General features: G+C 48.5%; 1 protein-coding gene across 3 annotated transcripts in view; it reads left to right on the top strand.

Moving 5' to 3' along the window:
- The window catches only part of SNX9 (sorting nexin 9), a 125966-nt gene extending 115993 nt beyond the window's left edge, over positions 1–9973 (top strand). For 2 of the 3 annotated variants that reach the window (XM_045500152.1, XM_045500151.1), the window contains exons 14-18: positions 878–954; positions 2269–2358; positions 4190–4304; positions 6175–6266; positions 8204–9973. In XM_045500152.1, the coding sequence (XP_045356108.1) occupies positions 878–954; positions 2269–2358; positions 4190–4304; positions 6175–6266; positions 8204–8251 (422 nt within the window). In that variant the 3' untranslated portion in view covers positions 8252–9973. The remainder of the gene's footprint in view (positions 1–877; positions 955–2268; positions 2359–4189; positions 4305–6174; positions 6267–8203) is intronic. The other variant, XM_045500150.1, reaches the window with a different exon arrangement.
- Positions 9974–17262: the final 7289 nt, after the last annotated feature.

Raw genomic sequence — 17262 nt, forward strand, 5'->3', positions numbered from 1 at the left:
ATTAGTGCAAGTAATACTTTCTGTGAAGTGAAGCTTATCGAGTACGTTTAAATCCAGATTTCAGTGCTTTTTTAAAAAGTTAATCTCCGTTACCTTTAGGGGACTGGTTAGGGAATCAACTCATTATTCTGAAAATGGTAAAGAGAAGGAAGCATTTAATGTGCTTTTTCTCGTCCAGTACCTCACGGTAAGCAGAGAGCTGATAAAGGAAGGTTCCTTTTTATAGAAGTGCTTCCGATCGAGAAAGAGTAATAGAAGTGGAAAAGCAACAGTTTACAAACCTGTCCTCAAATAAAAAATCGAGACTGTACAGGGAACCGAGGACTGTGTTATCACCACAGAGACAGTCAGCAGAACCCAGACTGTAGGTAGCAAGACAAGTACCCGGTTTCTTCAACACCCGAAAAAGAAATTTGCAAGAAAACAAAAAGGAGGGAGGAGAAAGAGCCTATAGACTGGGGAAAACACGTAGGCTCTCGGCCACCTGGACGTTCTTTGCATCCTGAAAGCAGCCACCTTGATGTCGGACATCAGGGAGCTGCACACCGCCTGGATAATTTATGTCAGGAACAGTTTGTCTTTTCTACCGTGTGGTGTTGGTATCGTCCTTGCTTTTTGAAGAGTCCTTATCTTTTAGGTAAAAATTGTGAGTGAACTGTTATATGGCCAGCGAAAGAGGGAGGTAAGGAGTGGATGGTACAGGTGAAAAAAGACTGGCCACGAGCTGTTCATTGGGAAGCCAGGTGGCGGGTAGATAGCAACTCATTACGCTGTCCTCTGGTTTTGAAACGTTTAGGATTTTCTAGAGTAAAATTTTTAAAATAAATGAAGTGACAATACAACTTATGACCACTGATGTCGCTATAATGATTTCCAGGCGAAACGGATCTCAACGCTGCGATAACAGAAGCAGGAAAGACTTACGAAGAAATTGCCGGTCTTGTGGCAGAACAGGTATCCACTTAGACACGCGATTCCAGTGAAGATTTCATGCTGTCGAATCCACGTATTTAATCTAACCTATTTTAAAACAAACTTCGCAAATAGATATCCTTCTCTTTTCTATCCCTGTGTATCTTTGTTAATGGTATTTGGTAATAGTTTTTCTTTGGTTAAGCAAAAGTGCTAGATGAATGTATCTTCAGGAAATCTAAAGGAGAGTTACAGAGAGGGAAGGAGGCAAACCATTAGAGACTCTTACGTACAGAGAACAAACTGAGGATTGATGGGGGGTGGGGGGGGAAGGAAAGTGGGTGATGGGCATTAAGGGAGGCACCTGTTGGGATGAGCACTGGGTGTTGTATGGACACCAATTTGACAATAAATTATATAAATAAATAAAAAGAAAAAAACTAAAGGAATACCTTCCGGTGTCGATGGCTTGGATCCATCCTTCACCCACAGGGGATGGGAACATTATAGCAAGAACACTGTTCAAGTCACTGTTTGGACCCTTAGTCTGTCTGAGCCTTGCTTCGCTCAGCTGGTAATGGTGATGGGAGAGCCTGCCTCGTAAGGATCTCAGCAGTCAGCAGCTCACGAGGAGAACATACCTGCTGTGGCCCCTGGGAAAGGCAGGTCCTTGTAACAGCCACGTGGCTTTTATTGGGGTCTTCAGTGGCCCAACTCCAGCTCTTTTGTATAGACAACAGATCAGAAATTCCCTAATGGGGGATAAGCATGTATGTTGTTTCAAATCCCTAAATTAAAAAAAAAGTTTTTAGTTCAGTTCTTGAAATATATCCTTGTGCACGCACATTCATGTTGGTCATTGACTACCTCTGCTTGTTATAAAGAGATTAATTTTTCGAACTGTGCATAACATAACTATTAAAAATTATAATTCAAAAAATTGAAAAATTTTAGGTTGCCACTTAAGGGGATTGCCAGATTTTTAATTATATTTTACGTTCTCTGCTAAAATTGAGACATTGATTACATCTTATTTGCTCATATATAAACAGACAGTATTGAGTAGCTTTTTTCCCACATAATGTTATATTTTGAGCCACCTCAAAATAGCTGATTTTACCAACCAACCTAAAAATTATCTGATGTTCTATCATTTTCTCTTCAATCTACAACTGAGAGTGTAATAGCCTTGGAGGGTTGTTTTCTTACAGGAAAACTAGGCTGAATGCATAGCCCTTGACCATAGTAACTAGCACCTGGGGGCTTGGCTGATACAGCCCTCAGGTATGACTGTTTTCTTGTCCTCCGTTGCCTGGATTTCTCTGCCAGTAATAACCGATCTGTGTCTTGTTACAGCCAAAGAAGGATCTCCATTTCCTCATGGAATGCAATCATGAATATAAAGGTTTCCTTGGCTGCTTCCCTGATATTATTGGCGCCCATAAGGTAATTTGATCGCAGAAGATGACGCGGGTGAATCCGGCTGCCACTCATGGCCACCTGCACGGTCCCTGTCTGTCAGCACAGCCCTGAGTCAGGAGGGGCTTTCCGAAATAAGCTGGAAACTGCTCGGTCTGTTTAAATAGTGAGGTCCTCGTAACACGTTTAGATCATGGGGAGTTTCTAGTTTTTTGGATTCTATAAAAAATAATTTTGAGGAAACAAAAATATGAAAAGCGCTCCTTTATGCACATGCTTAGGTCAAGTATCAAACAAAATAATCCTGCTGTTTGAAGTTGAAGACAATGTTAGGAATAGTGCTTTCCCTTTGTGAGACCCCTGTAAGCTGCTTGGGCAAGTCCTCTGAGATCCTTCCCTATTGATATGAAATAAGATGTTCTGTCCCTGGGCCTGATGAAGGGCTTCCTGACTAAAACTTCGATGGTCAACCTCAATTTTATATTTTTAGGGTAATAAGAAGGAAACTGTGTAGTTCCCATCGTAAAGGTATTTTTAAACTGAATTTAGAAATGTTTTAGGGTGTCCTCACATTTTGATTCTGGTTAATTTTTCTCTGTTTCAGATTCTATATTATTTCAGAATGTGGACTTATTTTATCCACTCTAGTACTTCTCTAGGGTATTGTGATGTACTTGGGTTTGTTAGGAATCTCCACAGAGGGCTGGTCTGTGACCCTAACAGTCCTGGCACGAGGCCCCGTTAGCCTTTGACTTTGATAACGGAAGTGTCAGGAGGGGGTGGCGTAGGTAAACAGGAAGCTTTGTGCAACTTCAGATCTTTTCATACAAAACTCAGAACATTCTCTTTACAACCCACCCGTCGCCGGACACTTCGGTGTTGCCACATCTTGGCTGTTGTGGGTAATTACGCCGCAGTGATCCTTACGGTACAGTTATCGCTCTGAGACCATGTTTTCATTTTCTTCAGATACGCGCCCAGAAGTAGAATTGCTGGGAGAGTAGAGCTTAAAAATGCTCTTCATAAGGGGGTGGAAAAAAAAAAGCTTGTAACCGCGTGAGGTGAGGGATGTTAATAGCACCGTGGTAATCGTTTTGCAATATATACAATATGTCAGCTCCTACAATATTGTGTGTCAATTATAAATAAAACTGAGAGGAAATTAAATAAAATAAAAATCTCAAAAAAAAAAAAAAAAACCCCCAGCTCAGAAGGGTTAGCTTGTTGTAGGGATTGGTGCCAGCACTTAAGAGTTTTGGGCATGGAGCCTGATGGATGCGCGAGTGTGAAGTTTTTCCTTCCAGACAGCTCTAATGAGCTCTCTGATGGTCCTGGAGTGGGAAACATTTGGCAGCTTTCACAGCTACCTCCGTGTGAGTATTAATCTGAAATCGGTACAACTTCCTCGCAGAAACCAGAGTAAAGCTGGTGACCCGCCGCTCCAGGACAGCAGAGGGGGAGAGGCCCCGGGCGCACGCGCTCGTCCGTGTCCCTGATCAAACGACTTTGCAAACTGCTAATGCCTCTTTCCCTCTTCCATACCACTCTTGTCCTGGCCTTGACTCTGGCTCACAGATACTACAGAAATAAGAGTGCTGTTTGGTTTTCTATTCTGTTGTGGCGTTAAACAGTCCCATTTTAGCTTAGTTCTGTATTTCAAGAAAAGCAACCTTTTTGCTTCGAAGCGCCTTACGGGAAGTTACAGTTAGGTGCTTTCCTGTGTTCTTATTTTGTGGCACCTTTTTTTCTTGTTGAGTAGCCAGTCAGGTAGAGAATATGTTGGCACTGTTCTATTTTAGATTAATGGCTAATCCTTTTAGCTCTGTTTTATTCATACTCTTGCATTTGTATTTCACAGGCAGCGATAGAAAAAGTGAAAGAAAGTGACAAACTGGTGGCAACTAGTAAGATCACCCCACAGGACAAACAGAACATGGTGAAGCGCGTTGGTACCATGTCTTACGCGTTGCAAGGTAAGAGAGAGGTTCGTGCACAGCTAGCGGAGATTTTAAACCCCACCCCCACCCTCAGCCCCCAGCAAATCTGCTCTTCTTGCTGGAGAGAAATCCACACGCGAACCACAGCTAGTGGGTAACCAAGAGCTGATTTAAAGTATTCTCATAAGCCCGTTGTTTGCAGGATCCCAGTGTTAATGAAGATTTGTAATATTTATTTATTCTTTTGCACATTTCCCTGACATAACTATGGATGACAGCCTGATCAAACCTGTACATGTTTATTATCTCTTAAGACAGTGAAAATTACTTTTATAACCCTTAACGTTAGCTCCTTTCGTAACACCGTGTGAGATTCCCAAATTCAGCCTTTAGCACTTTGTAACCTGTGTCCCCCAGGACGCTAGAATGTAAAGGGAGATTGGACATAGCACTTTCAGCAAAGTTTGTTAATAAAAAGAAGATATTAGTTAATTTTTATATATTTGAGTGCTTTCCAGCAGAGAGGAGCAGCGAACGGACTTTTCCTGTTTTGACGGGCGGGTGGAACAGGTGTAAGCAAAGGAGGAGGGGGAAGGATGTTCTAGTTGGAACAAAAGCACGCAGAAGAATGGGACAAGATTCTCTCCTCTTGGCCTCCGGGCAGAAAGTATACCTGCAGGTCGTTGGGGAGTAAGTGTGGTGATTGTGGAGGGCCTGGAGAGCCAGGCCGAAGAGCCTAGACTTGACATGGGCATTAGGAAGCCACTAAAGGTCTGATGTTGGGGGCCAAGGGGGTCCAGTGCTCCGGGAGAGGGTGGGAGACGCTGAAGGGGGCAGACATCAGGAAGCCCACACAGAAGACCACTGCTTCTGCAGTCTGAGAGTTTGAGGGGCTGAAAAAGACGTGGTGCTCAGAGAAGAGAAGGGCCCATTTACAGACTTCGCCAGGAAACACCCCTCGGGGCTAGGGAACTAGTGGGACAGAGAGAAGAATGTCTGGAAGATATCCAGAGCTAGGGCAACTAGAGGCAGAAATGGGAAAGCCTGAGTGAAGATTTGGCTTTTGCAGGGTTTGCAATGGGGAATTTGGTTTGAACTTGTGTTTGAAGTTACCCAAATAGATAAATGAGAAGCTTCGCATGACTCCAGCTAATACGAAACTCAGAACAATTCCCTTTTTGTAGGAATTGGTGCCAGCAGCTGGCTTTCTGGGCACAGAGAACAAGGGGAAATGCAAGGTGGAGGTGTGAGAAGTCCCCTCCAGAGTTGGTGATGGGGTGGGGGTGGCACCGAGGGACCAATTTCCACAAGGGAGTCATTTGTGAATCGTTGGATTCAGCAAAGATAAAGAACGGGCGTCAAGTCCTCTCGCCTGGTAAGACGCCGAGTTCCGAGAGCCCTGGTGCTCAGGGCAGCGAAGCTCCGTTACAGAAGAGGGTTTCTCTGTGTCTCATCCATCTGCACAGCTGTTCCAGGGCGCCCCAAGAAACCTGCCCAGGCAGTGGCTGCGCGAGGGGGAACAGGGCAGGACCCACGAGGCGCCTTGCTAGGTCCTCCGTAACGTGATGCTCTCAACTGCATTGTTGTCTGCAGAGAATAACCACCAAGTCAGCCTTCTGCTCGATCGGTTCTGTTGGGACAGTAGTCCACACGTGCGTGACCATGTCAGGCTTCTTAGTATCTGACGTGTAAATCCACAAAACTCATCTCTCTGCCCGAAAGTATTGTTTGCCATCAACTGCTCAGATTTTCTAGCCTCCGTATAAAGTGATTTGTCAAGAACCGCTCCTGCCCTGAAGCCAAGCAGATTAAATCCAGTTGATGATAGATCACAACCCAGCAGAGAAACCAGGTGTTGTCTGTTGAAGTTCGGGGGTACTGATTGATGTCTTGGGTTTGGTTGTAGCTGAGATGAATCACTTCCATAGCAACCGGATCTATGACTACAACAGCGTCATCCGCCTGTACCTGGAACAGCAAGTGCAGTTCTACGAAACAGTAAGTTGGCCGCCGGCCCCAGGCCCTTTGCGCGCACGTACACACACACACAGAGGAGGATTTGTGGTCACTTAACTTTGACCCTACAGAGTTAACCTGTTTGTATTTTTTAATCCTAAGTATTAAACCAAAGGAGGTTAATTATTGGGTGTGTTTTTTAAAACCCTTTTAATTATATCTGCCTTTTCCTTTTCGAATGGTACAGCATTAGAAAAGGTTTCTCTTCAGGAAGAAGGAGTACTGGAGGCTGGTTGTGAGGCCCCCATAAGTCCTTTCTGGGAGGCTCCCCACCCCCGCAGCCTCTCTGTGCCTAGGGAACAGGGAAGGGGAAGGGGCCTGGCACCACAGGCGGCCTGTGGGAATGACGTCTCCCTGTGCACCGAAGGAATTTCAGAAAGAAAACAAGCGAGAGAAAGAAGCCCCAAATGTTTTCATTTAGGAAACCGCAACAGAAATGTAAACTCTTCTACTCTGCGTAGTAATTTTATCGTTGACCAGGGTGTACGGTCAGTAAGGAACCTGGCGAGTAAGTGGAAACTCAGACGTCGGAAGACAAGTCCTGTCACTGCGTGATTGACTGTGTGTGTTGGCTGCCCGTTTCTTAACTAAGTTTTCCACTGTTTCCTCGGTATTATCTCACGTATGTTCAGGATGGTGGTAGGCAGGCCCCAAACTCCCGTCCACACACGTGTCCTCTCTGGGCGAGACAGCGCCGAAAATGTCTGTCTCCAACAGACTCTTGAAAGGAAGCTGTGGTTGGTGTGCTCTCCGTGTGTTGTGAATTGCGTGTCAGAAGTGGCTGGTTTTGGCGCTAAGTTTCTAGAAAGAATTCCCTTCCACCTTCGTATCCTCTGCAGCGTGGTTCCTGGGCTCTCCGGCTGCACGCTCCGTGTTAACCGGTGCCGCTGTAAGGTTGCTTCTCATCATGTGTTGGAATCACAGATTGCATTTGTTCTACGTGAGAAAAGAAGGCGAATTGTTGAAATTCTGATAATGTTGATTTGTTCAGTAATCTGAAGCCCAAGTGAGGTGTAATTGTCAATGACCTTGTGACTCAAAGTAGAAACCGTGCATTCAATCACCATCCTTGTTAGATGCAACAAGTTTTATGAGAAAGTAACCCTTAAGTTGTAAAATGCGCATATTTGTTCACGGAGCAAACATTTATTGAGTACCTATTATACACCAAGCACGTATTCCAGATACTTTGGCTCCAAGAATGACGAAGACATCTGTGTCCGTAAGGACCGTGTGGCCTCCTTGGGGGCAGGGTAGACACACGATCTCCTCCGCAATACGGCACTGGCCGTAACGGTGCACCTGTGTGCTGCCTCCACATTGGCGGCCCAGCAGCAGGCAGGATCAGAGAGGCGCGCTCAGCAGCGGGGCCTCAGGAGTCCGTGGTGTCCAGCAAGGCAGGGGGATCTGGGCGAGCCTGAAACCCGCTCTCTCTGCTCACTGGAGGGAGAAGTGGGTAGCCTGGCAGTGTGGCTCCCCAGGGAGGAAGGGGCCGTGCTGGGAAGAAGCGGCACGCTCTGGGCTCTCAGGGGGTCTCTCTGGCTGCCTGGTGCTGGAAGAGACTAGCAGCATAGCCCAGCTAAAGTATTTGTTTTTAAAAAATGTTTTTCATGTTTATTTTTGAGAGAGAGAGAGAGACACAGAGTGTGAGCGGGGGAGGGGCAGAGAGAGAGGGAGACACAGAATCCGAAGCAGCTCCAGGCCCCGAGCTGCCAGCACAGAGCCCAACGTGGGCCTCGAACCCACAAGCCATGATGAGATCATGACCTGAGCCGGAGTTGGACACTCACCCGACTGAGCCGCCCAGGTGCCCCTCAGCTGGAGTATTTGTAATGTTTTACTCCTAAGAGATGGAAATAGCAGAATACTACGAATTCGTAACAGGAGTGATCTCTCAAGGTTATTTCGTTTTTCACCAGATTGCAGAGAAGCTGAGGCAGGCCCTCGGCCGCTTCCCGGTGATGTAGGACAGAACGGCACACGAAGCGAACTCCCAAGTGCTTCTTTCCGACCTGGGGCAACGCAATGTGATGTTTTTCCCCTGTCATCAAAATCAAAAAGGAAGGAAAGAAAACCAAAAAGAAATAGAGTTGCAAAAAACTGCATCTACTTTATTAACCAACTGAAACGCACCGGTTCCTTAGGGATAGTCTTGTTTTGTTCATTTCCACATCCGTTATTAAAACGATGGAAATCGTCTCTATTTTTGGAAAGTACTTAAAGTTATCAGAATTTTGAACAGAAGATTAGGGGTTTCCCCCACCGATATTTTACATAAAACTGTAATTTTTACGTCGCCCACGATCTTCTGGTTCTTACCCAATGTCAGGTAATTACTAATTGCTTTCTTAAAAATATGAAGTATGCCAGAATAAAATATATATATATGTTCGTATATTTTTATAACTCTTTTCAGTCCTTTGGGATTCCTGTCTATTTAGGAAAACCTACATGCCTTTCACTGACATATTTATGACTCGGGCGCTCATGTCTTCGGGAGAGAGGAAGCAAAGAGGGGCTCCTGGGGCGGCCGGCCCCCTCGCGTACAGCTCGGTGGTGGCCCGTGGTCCCATCAGAGCACGTGCCTGGGCAGAAACTGAGGATCAGATTGACGTGCACCCACTTCCCTCAGGACCATTTCGAGTGTCCCCTCCTTGGGGAGGGCTTGCTCTCCTGGCGCTCCCTTCCTCAGCTTGGTTAGGGCATGGTTCTTGCCAGAAAGACTATGTTGAGAAAGTTGGGGATGTTTCTAAAATCATCTGACCCGGCTCCTCTGCTCCCAGTGGTGGAGCCGCCCTGCGGACTCCTGTGCTCGGGAACGAGTGCTCGGGCGGGGCGGGGGGGGGGGGGGGGGGGGGGGGGAGGGGGAGGGGACACACCTTCTCCCCCAGAGCTTTCACCTTGAATCTGAGCCGACAGTGGCTCAGTCCGGCCGCATGAGAAACGTGTGACAGCGTGATTTGCCACTTGATTTGGATGGCAGACTAGCGGGCCAAGGGTATTCTCTGGAAAAAATGAAAACACAGCTTAGTAGACCTCTCCATCCGCACCACATCGAAAAGTCTGGGGACCCATAAGGGTGACAACCTGAATAATACACAGTTAACCCCCAGAGCTTTTATGTTTAAGGAGTACAGAGTGAAAGTCTCCCTGCCTGCATCCCTAAACTTCAGACAGAATTTTTCTGATCACTAGGACTCCAGTTAATGGCATAAAGCAAAACATAATCTTTCTAGACTGTCAGCTTTAAATCTGAACACTCACAGACACTATCTTCCTCCTACAGACGAGCATGTCTGTCCTCCACAGTTGCCTTACTGCGTTATCTCCACTGCTTTCGTTCTCCTGACCTGATGATTCTAGCATAGAAAATGAAAGTTTTGGGCCAGCACAAATGAAATGAAACCAAAAAATAAGTAGAAGAGGAAATCAAATGAACATGAATATGAGAATTTCTTGTTCCTTAGTATCACGGGTTTTGTTAATGTTTTATAAGTAATTTTCCCTATTTGATTTTTCTTTTATAAAATCTCATAGAACAATGTTTATGATACAGCCATTTAATATATGTACAAATTGTAAAGAATATGTATAAATGTTTTACACAAATGTAAGAGCATGTAGAAGCCAACATATAAATAAATTGTTGAAAACTGTACAGTAAATTCTGAAAACACATTTTCAAAACACTTTGGTGTTTGTGTGATTTTTTTTTTTTTTTTGAATAATTGCTTCTTGCTTCCAGCTGCTGAAAATAGTCCAGGGAATGAATTTGTCCCCAAAACTTAATTCTCCCAATAGGAACTGATCATTTAATTCTTTAAGTCAGAGTTATCAGTCCTAGAAGCATGTCCTAATCACCAGAGAGCTGTAAGAAACAGATACTGATGCCCAGTGTATTCGGGTTCTGCAGAGAAACCGCCTACAGAGCGGGTATGTGTGAGTTCCCTAAGTGATGTTTGCGCTTTGTGATATCTTATAACTTAATTCTATGGTATGAAAATCTTATGTTACATGATAAGGAATAAGAGAGGAAAGAAATCAGGTACTTGCTTTACACATACACAGGTATTCAAACAAAAGAAAGAGAAAAGATGACCGTTAAAATCCTTTTATCGGCCACCCAGCAGTGGCAGGGTTAAGGTCAGCCTCGGTGAGTGAAGTCTGTTGCTGAGCCCATGCATGACCTCCATCCCTGCCACCATGGCCACTGGGTTCATGAGCCCACTGGGACAGGACGGAGCGGCTGGAGAGGGAGGCTGACTGGTATCCACAGAATGGATCGTCCTATCCACTTGATTATTAAAATCCTCTTCTGCTGACGTCACCCTACGGTGGGCATTTATAGGACACAAATATCTTCACTTTTTGGAAGAGAGGACCATCCACATTCCTCTTCCCCAAATTTCTTGTCACCAGTTTTTCCGAATCTGACCATCCAGCCAAACCGTTGGCCCCAGCCCAAGCATTGATACGTAATTGCACATCGGGCCATTTCTCCTTCCAAGCAAAGTGAACGGCCAGGTGTACTGCTCAGAGTTCGCCACTGGGAGGATCGCCCTTCACCGTGTCCTTTAGGGATGTCCCCGGGAGGGTCCATAGTGCTGCCGCTGTCTGCATTCGGGTGGTGTCTGTACGTCGGGCAGAACCTTCTGTCCCCCGGGCCTGAGCCTTCTCGTCCCCGGCAGCTGATCTTGGAGAACTCCCCAGGAGGCCATCGATCAGCCTGGGAGAGAGAAGATGATGTGGCAGGAGTGGGGACGTGGGCATTTGTGCCGCTTTCTCCTGTAGCTTCCTTGTGCCTCCGGGGCCTGCTCGGCCCGATCGTATATGCCCCCCTTCCGTCGGATGATGGAGTGCTGCTGTGCGTGTCCAGCTCCGGGTCCTGCTGGGTCAGCCGACACGCAGCTCGTGGCTGGCAGCTCGGGTCTCCTGGTAACTTGGTGGCCCGCGGGGTAAGCGTTCAGTCTCTCCTGAGGCCGGATAGCGAGGCAAGAACTGTGTGGCACAAGGGGAGTGGTTATCTGTGGAGGAGGGCAAGGCTTTGCCCCCAGATCCCAAGGGCTTGCTTTGCTACTCACCTACAGGGCGCTGCCAGAGGCTCCAAACAGCATCCCTGTCTGCTCTGACATTCCAGGCGCAACGTGCTCGATCATACGGCCCCAGCCGCAGAGCAGATCGCACGGCAGCCTGGACCTGCTGGGGAGCTTTCTCCCCTTCTGGACCCCGTACCAAATACCTGCACACCCTGTGGCCTAGTCAAGTCGATACCTCCCACATATACCGATTTAACTGGTCCGAGGAAGGGGCCAGAAAAAGGAATCCAAGGAAACAAGATGACCTGAGGTGCTGAGAAAAATGGTAGCTGACTGCAAGCCAGGCAAAGTAACAGGAGTTTGAAAGTGAAAAATCACCCACTGAGCGTCGATACTTGGACGATTCTCCTGCAAATGGCAGCATGTTAAGGACCTAGGACATACTTCACTCTCTATGCGTTCAAACACATGTGGTTCTTACATGTTGCTGTCTCGTTTTCATTTGTATCAACCGTTAGATGTCACAGAAGAGCTATAATTACGGAATATGATATTTACCGATCTTGACCATGTAAAAATCAGCGTTTGGAGAGGAGGGGTCAAGGCACGGTGGAAGAATGGGTGAGTCTCCTTGTCGAGCAAGTGACACCGGTCACCTGCCACCAGAAATGGCAGTCCCCGGATGTCAGCCCCCTGCAGGATTCGCAGATGTCTGGGTCGCCAAGGAGGACACGGCTCAGGCACTGGATGGAATGAACAGAACACTTTGCTCACAGAGAAGGAGCAGACAGAGGTCAGCTGCAGTGATGAGTGTCGGTCCCCAGCGGCAGCGGGTCTCAACTGCCACAGATACAGGGGGCGGTCTGTGCACACGCCTCTCGCACAGCAGGTGAAGGGCCCCAGCCCTCCCCTCTGGGAACCGATAGAGCAGGGAGATTGGCCAGGGGCCAAGGGACACACGATCGGAACAGAGAAATACACATCAAGCCTGGAACAAGGGAAGATACTCCCGCATGAAATATGCCCCTATGTGTCTTAATTTTTTCAACCTGTTGGTTTCAAATCCTTTTCTCCAAGAAAGTAAGGCAAACTTGAGTTCCTCTGGCGGGCAGGGTGGGGCACTTTTCCACTGGTCTCTTACACTCTGCCTGGCTTTGCCGGCCGTGCCCAGAATGCTGTGCCCAGACTGCTTTGACCAAGGTCATTTCTCAGGGCTGTTTCCAGCAAGCATCCCTGTTGGATGACATAATGTCTTCTTCCCGGAAGAAAAGCAGCCTTGCTTGCTGCTTGCTGTCAAAGCTGCAGGCTCCTCCCCTGTAATAGGACCCACTGCATGTGCAGGCATCCCTCGGGGTCTTCTGGTCCCCCTGCCCCCCAGGGACCTGCAAGGTGGGAAGAAGCTGAAGCTCACGGTGCTTGCTGCACCGAGGATAATAAATAGTCTGTCGTCGGACTCGCCTAAGCCTCCTGCCAGCATCCATAACCCAGTAACAGACTAATTTATTTGCTCGTAAAGAGAACATAACCAAATCCCAGACCTAGCCGTTACTTTTGTACGAAAACATTTTTAAAACAAAAGAATATGAATAGAGCCACCAGCCACCAAAAATATATACATGTGCATAGATGGCTAAAGGATGAGGAAGAATCTTTCACACTCCCCCAGCAAACAGTATAAAAAAAACAGAGGAACAAATTGAAGTTTTAGCAAAGCAGGGAGGAGATTTTTTCCCCCCAGCTTCGTTGGGATATAATTGACGTATAATATTGTATGAATTTAAGTGCAGAGTGTGATGGTTTGATATCTGAATATGTTTGCAAACGATTAACCACAGTAAGGCTAGTGAACATCTCCATCACCTCCCATAGCTACAATTTCGTGTGTGCGTGGCGAGAAGTTTTAAGAGCCCCTCTGTGAACAACTTTCTAATATATAATGCAGTGTGTCAACTGTAGTCCTCACGCCAGACATGGAGAATATTTGAATGTCGTTGACAATTCACAGGACAACCAATGAGCCTGTTTGTCTGAAGGCCATTAAACCTCTGGGATGAAGACTTTTGGCTTTTCAGCCAATAGTGAGTTCAAAGGTCCTGAGGGGGAAATACATGCCCATATCGTACGGGGTGGGCGGGTGGACGGGGAGGAAGCCAAGTTCAGCGAAGCAGTCGGTTTGTAGGGTTTGCAGACTCTGTGGGTGGGGAGACAGACAGGTAAGGTGTGTAACTTGAATCCAGGGACCCGGGCTATGCAAGACCAGCTACTTTTAAGTTTGGAAGTACTGTTTCGTTAAAGGTTGAGGGCTGGCCACCCGGCTCCCCACCCCCCTGCCCCTGGAGCCGCCCTGCACAGGGAGCCCCTGGAGCCGAGTCGGGGAAGCCCGGGAAGTAGGGCTGGTGGTGAGTCATTAATTCTGGAGAAAAGCCACTGACTTACTGAAAGTAATATTGGTTTACCAGTAAGCCAGAGTCATGCACTTCTCCTCTGGGGATAAAGTGATGTCACAGCATCTGGTGCTGAACGTGGACACAGAGGCCTCACTGTTGGAAAGGATCGCAGCCCCATAAGTTGTCCTCACAGTGGTTCTCAGCCAGAGGTAACGGGCCCCCCCCCCCAGGAGACATTTCCTGAGGGCGTTCCTGTCATCCGGTGGGTTGAAGTCAGAGATGCTGTTGAACATCCTCCAATGCACAGAATAGCCCTCACGGGAAAAAAAAAAATATATACACACACACACACACACACACCCAAACTGAGAAAACGCACTTTAAAGCAAACAGACAATTGCTCTTTCCTGGGGATCAAGAGGTGGTTTCAGGTACATACAGAAGGTGCTCGATAAATGCATGTGGACGAGGATACATACAGAAGGTGCTCGATAAATGCACGTGGCTGAGGATAAAAGGCTATTATCGGTAAAACCTAAAAGAAGAGCCCAGGGTAGTGCTGGAATAGAGGTGACAGGAGGCGCGCCAAGGCTAAAACCACAGCACTTAGACCAGGAAGCGGAACGTGAGTTAACGGTGAGTTTCTCTAGTGGTTCTTTGGGGGTATGATTATGAGTGATCTTTATTGTAAAATTACACTTTTTGGAGCTTTTTAAAACAGTGAGCTTGTATTGTAATTCAAAGTGTTTAAGCTCTTACAGCGATTTACTTTCCCGCATCCTCTGTTCCCCGGATACTTGTTAGTACCAACGCTGGGCCGGGCGCTGACTCCCTCCGCGCTCGCACACTCAGCGGGTGCCGGTCAGTTCAGCCCCGGCGCAGAGGAACCCGCGAACGTGTGAAGACCGTCCTTCCCCTGGAGAAACACTTGGTAATAAAAAGAGGTCTGAATTGTGCGTTGGAGCCCGGGACTCTGGTCCCAAGTCTGACGCCAACGTCTGTCACCTTGAACAAGTCACACATGCTCTCTGACCCCGGGGCCCCTCCTCCATGGACTGCCAGGACGAGAGCAGACGTGTCCCAAAGCCCTTCCCAGCACTGGGATCCTCCATGAGTCACTTACGGAAGAGCGGGGTGTGAGCGTGAGGCACCGGGCCCCCTGGCCTCTGCCGGGGGCAGCACCTCTGTGATACAGCCACCCCTGGGACTTGGACAGCCGCCCCCAGGCAGCCCTCCGGGACACGGTCCCCGTGGGCTTCAGGGCAGGGCAGGGTGTGTCCCAGAACCCTCTGCTTTCGTCACCTGTCGACTCTGCCCATTCAAAAGCAGGGCCTGGCCGCCAGTTTTACCACCTGCTGCAGGCACATCGCACCTGGCAGGGGGTAAAGGTGAGCTCGCGAGCAGACGCGATCCAGGGTGAACGTCGGGGTGCCCTCTTTCTGCTCCAAACCTTGATTTCAAAACGGTCAGCGAGCACTGACTGCAGCAGTAACGAGGTGGGGGGATGGCGGCTGACGCTCTCCCATCTTCCATCATAGTCTCTGCCCTGTTTTCACCCGTGGGGACATCAAAGTCCAGGAACCGCCCCCTCTGCCCCGGCCCTCCCCAGCCCCTTCCGTTCTACGTCTGGAGTGTCAGTAAGCATTCACTGACTCCCTCTGCCTTGGCAAACCCCGATCCCTCACGGATGATGAGGAAGCCTCATGATCTGATTACTTCCCAGGGTTGGTGTGGGTGAGTTACAGGAAAGGGAACGGTTCTCTCTAAGGTTTGTGGAAGTCCTCGCCAGCAGCCTGGCCCACAAACACCTGCGCCTTCCCGGCCACACCCGCAACAGCACGGTCTCTCAGGAGGGTCCAAATCGGCTGAGACCCTTCGAGCTTGTTATCCGAACGGTAAACCCAGTATCACGTGATGTAGTTTGGCTGGAAAGCTAACCTCAAGCATGGGACAGACCCAGAGGGAGGCCTGGGGCCTTGCTAGAATTCAGTCCCGGAGCCTCCCGGATGGAGGGCAGCCGGCACCTGCTCCCGGCCCACTTTGGGGTGAACTCCCGGTTTGCCTACTTCAGATTATTTTTAAATGGACTCTCTGCTCTGGCACCGGTATGTTTTGGGCGGTCGGATACTAATAACGTTTTTCTGTTTTGTTTCTTAGCCATCAGAATGTAAATAATTTCCCAGTGAAGATCTGAAAAAAAGTGGTTAATAATAGAAAAGTTAGGGATGCAGGTGTGTCTACAATCACACATAGATAGCTCTGTTCCTGGTTAACCCGCTTCCCAGTTCCTACTCGTGCAGATAAGGAAACACGGCAGTCTCAGGCTAAATTCAGTTCACTCCCTCATTTAATAAGTGTTGGCTATTAGGATTATGTATTCACCTGGACCTCAAGGAGATGCCACGTCTTAGGCACAGAGGGCCATGGGGCAGCTGGAGGGACGGCAAGCAGGCCAGATACTGTAGAGAGCAAGATGGAGTCACTCATGTCAAGCAGGGGCCGATGTCAAGCAATGACACAAGCGTCAAGGCTACCACAGCCACCAGACATCAGAGACCAGCACGAGCTGACGACACCCCAGCACTGAGAACAAGCAGAAGAGGAGGTCTGCAGGGGCCCAAGACTGACGAAATCTCTTTAAAAAGGGAGGGTTTTTGCAGCTGCCCGACTCTTCAGACACCGACCCCTCTATCTATGTCTGACCACTTTAAAAAGGCAGCTGCCGGGGCGCCTGGGTGGCTCAGTCGGTTAAGCGGCCGACTTCAGCTCAGGTCATGATCTCGCGGTCTGTGAGTTCAAGCCCCGCATCAGGCTCTGTGCTGACTGCTCAGAGCCTGGAGCCTGTTTCAGATTCTGTGTCTCCCTCTCTCTCTGCCCCTCCCCCGTTCATGCTCTCTCTCTGTCTCAAAAATAAATAAACGTTAAAAAAAAATTAAAAATAAATAAAATAAAAAGGCAGCTGCCGCCGAAGGCTTTGCCGGAATGATCCCCGAACAGAACTGGGGTCCTCCACGGCGTGGACAGAAGAGGCAGCAAGAGCTGACCCAGACAGACCGAGGCCTCAGTTCAACTGCACGCCCCCAGACTGACTTCGAGTTTGGTTCGTTAGCTCCCCCCAACCCCGCCCCTGTTATCTTGGGTGCCGTGTGACCTGTCTCGTGTCCCGCTTTGTGCGTGTCGTTGAGTTTGGGATGCTGGGCCCGCTTCACGATTATGTGGACTTTGCTGTGTGACCGAACGAGGCCGACACTGGAAAGACACAACTGGCGTGGGCGCCTTCAGGGCGTGCTCGTGACGGGTACAGAGGACTGAAAGGCGTGTGGCGGGAGCTATGACAAGACAGTCTGGCCTTTCCTCTGCAGTGACCGGAGCCTTGACTGCATTGGCCTTGACGGGTTTTGTGGGACAAGCTTGAGCCCCTAAAGGCGCTGCCTCTGATGATCCTGTGTGATGCCTCCACACTCTGGGGACTGTCGGACCTATTTCCAGCCCTGCGTGACCTGGGGGGATTGTCTGGCCCAGAACTGAGTTCTGGCGGTCGTGTGACTGCCCTCA

Source organism: Leopardus geoffroyi, chromosome B2 (genome assembly GCF_018350155.1).
Source record: "Leopardus geoffroyi isolate Oge1 chromosome B2, O.geoffroyi_Oge1_pat1.0, whole genome shotgun sequence".
Lineage (NCBI taxonomy): Eukaryota > Metazoa > Chordata > Mammalia > Carnivora > Felidae > Leopardus > Leopardus geoffroyi.